The following is a 3,024-nucleotide window of genomic DNA, read 5'->3' on the forward strand; positions in this document are numbered from 1 at the left end:
GTTTAATCCTATGTGGCTTGTTAGGCTTTCTAAACATTTATTTGAACACGAGAACATTGAAGAAAATCAGAGGATTTAACATTGCGTATTTAGTAGTTAGAATATTGTTTTCTTTGCTTCACCTTATCATCATATACGTTAATGTCGAACACTTTTTTAAAAATGTTTTTGATTGGATATTTCTAACTAATCTCGGAATTTTATAATATAACGTTACTATTTTATTTTTTAAAATAAAAAAAAATATATGAGAATACATAATTTATTAATTTATCGTGCTACCAAAATATTACCAAGCAATTTATATTATTAACTTTTTTGTCATACGTTAGGAATTTCTTACTAATACATCTTTTAATAAATTAATTTATTATATAAATATAATAAACAATAACGTATCATAGTAATGTTTTTTTGGCTATATAACAAGACCGGTCTAATGATATTCGGCCTTTCAACCTTACTTTATTGTTGTAACAACTTTCAGTGACATCGCTATTAAAATTGCCTACATCCCAACATTATTTTATTAATTAATGATAGTGATAATGATATTAAGAAAATATAATATTTATTTTTTAAACTGTCTTGTCAATAAGTCTTCTATTTTTATTTTAATATATAATTTTTTTTTTTTGTTATTAGATATCATGTGAACACGTATATTATAAAATATTAAATATTAATAATATTCATATATTATTTTCGGTGGACGTCGGAAATTAATTTAATTTGGCATCTCTCTTTCTCTCTATATATATAAATCTGCTAAAGCTATGGCATATCTCTCTCCCTCAATCTCCACACGCATACGCTACCTTTCTTCTCCATAAATCCACGAATCCAAACTACTTTCTTCAATTCTTCAATTTCTATTACGAGATTTTCCATCAGAAAACTTCCTCCGTTCTTGAATTCGAGGTAAGCTTTACCCTCTCTGGATCATTTCTGTGCATTAAATGTGAATTCAAAAGGGTTTAATTTGGCATTTAATTGAGAAACCGACATAGGGATCGAAACCCTAGATATGATTTCTGATTCTTAAAATCTGGTTGCATAACGATTTGTGATAGCTCGTTTCACCTTGATGAACAGTTTGTAACGAATTTCGGTCATGAAATTTTCGTTCGCTTGATTGTAATTTCCATCGCCTGTTAGGTTTTCTTTTTGTTCATCAATTGTTTCAATGCGATGTTTTCATTTTAACAAATTCGAGATTTTTTTTGAAATCACAAACTAAACATACCGTTTTTATCGAAATGGTCAAAATGATCACTACGCATCGAACGTTTGCTTGGGGAACGAATATGATTTTGAGGTTTTTTTTTTCCTTGCGAAAAAGTTTTCCTGCTTTCTTTCCCCTTTCTGGGATTTTAAAGAAATCATCTCGCAATCATCAAAATTTCTTACTTTCTTAAAAGTGTTTATAAAGGATTGTTAACAATCCACATCGAATTTGATTACAATTCTAAAATAGTTGCTATATTTCCCTAATTTGATTCATCGATTAGTAAAAGTGTAGGGCCTTTTTAGGTGTAGGACATAACCAATCGAGCAGAAACCAGGCACTAAAAAGCAAAGTTTTATCCAAAAAACCATGTTAATCTTGAATCTTTCCTTTTAGATTTCTTGTTTAGAAGCAATCAAAAAGATCTAAACTTTATAAAAAAAATGCACATATGCTTTAAGTGTTTTTATAAACAATTTGATTACCTGGCAACCTTATCTTATCTCTATCAAAATATCAAAAAAAGGAAACCGAATGCCTTATCTACTTACCTTCGTACAAATATTATTCCAACAATAATCAATTTAAATATCTTCTTACACATGTCAAATCCACACTAAAATCCCAAATCCCTAATCTTTCTTTCTTTTCCTCTATTTCAGAATTCACACACAAATCAATGGATCATCAATACCTCCAAGATCCAATCCCACAAAACACCTTCAACAAAGAAGACAACACCTCCTTAAACAAATGGAAATCCACAAACGAATCAATCGACGAATCCCTCAACAATCCTTCATCTGGATTCGACTGCAACATCTGTCTAGATTCAGTCCAAGATCCAGTCGTCACCCTATGCGGACACCTCTACTGTTGGCCATGCATCTACAAATGGATCCACCACCAAAAAACCACCCAAAATCCCCAAACCCAATGCCCCGTTTGCAAAACCGAAATCTCGCAGAAAACCATAGTCCCGCTATACGGACGCGGTCAAACCACCGAACAAAAAAGTCAAAATCCCGACGATGACATCACAGTCCCACGTAGGCCGCCTAGCCCTAGATCGAACCTCCAAATCGTGCCAGCTCAGCAAGTTCATCATAATCGAAGCTATCAACAAGCAACACCGATGGCTTTATCCATGAATAACTTCGGAGGTGGAATGACTATGACGAATTTGATAAATCCGACGAGTCCTACAACTGGAATGCTTGGGGAGATTGTTTATGAAAGGATTTTTGGGAATTCGGGTAATAATTTGCATCCTACTTTATTCGCGTATCCAAATTCGTACAATTTAGCAGGGATTAGTACTCAAAGGGCAAGAAGACAGGCGATGCAAGCGGATAGATCGTTGAATCGGATTTGCTTTTTCTTGTTGTGTTGCGTGATGTTGTGTCTTCTTTTGTTTTGATGATTATTATGGGGAAAAAAAAAAAAGAGAGAGAAAATGGTTGTTTTTTTTGGGTGGTTGTGTATAATTTGTAAAAGGTTAGATTGTATGGGGGGTATATATGTTGTAGAATTGGTTGTGCCTTTTTCTAATGATTTGGTTAGAATTTGGCACTAAAAGAAAGTGTCTTGATAGGAGTTTATTATATATATATATATATATATATATATATATATATATATATATATATATATATATATATATATATATATATATATATATATATATATATATATATATTGCCTACTTGTGGAACTTAAGTTTTTTGTAGTCACTTGTTGGAGTTGGCTTATGGTATTTTAAAACCATTCAATTTATATATATAATATGAGATTTG

The 3,024-nt window shown here is 31.5% G+C and overlaps 1 protein-coding gene across 1 annotated transcript; it reads left to right on the top strand.

The window, feature by feature from the left end:
• Positions 1-761: 761 nt before the first annotated feature.
• On the top strand, positions 762-2,810 carry LOC145035224 (E3 ubiquitin-protein ligase RMA1H1-like). The gene is made up of 2 exons (XM_078983803.1): positions 762-921; positions 1,891-2,810. Exon 2 carries the CDS (start codon positions 1,908-1,910, stop codon positions 2,646-2,648), a length of 741 nt encoding a protein of 246 aa, XP_078839929.1. The 5' UTR covers positions 762-921; positions 1,891-1,907; the 3' UTR covers positions 2,649-2,810.
• The last annotated feature ends 214 nt before the right edge of the window (positions 2,811-3,024 follow it).

Source organism: Lactuca saligna, chromosome 3 (genome assembly GCF_052625555.1).
Source record: "Lactuca saligna cultivar CGN05327 chromosome 3, ASM5262555v1, whole genome shotgun sequence".
NCBI lineage: Eukaryota > Viridiplantae > Streptophyta > Magnoliopsida > Asterales > Asteraceae > Lactuca > Lactuca saligna.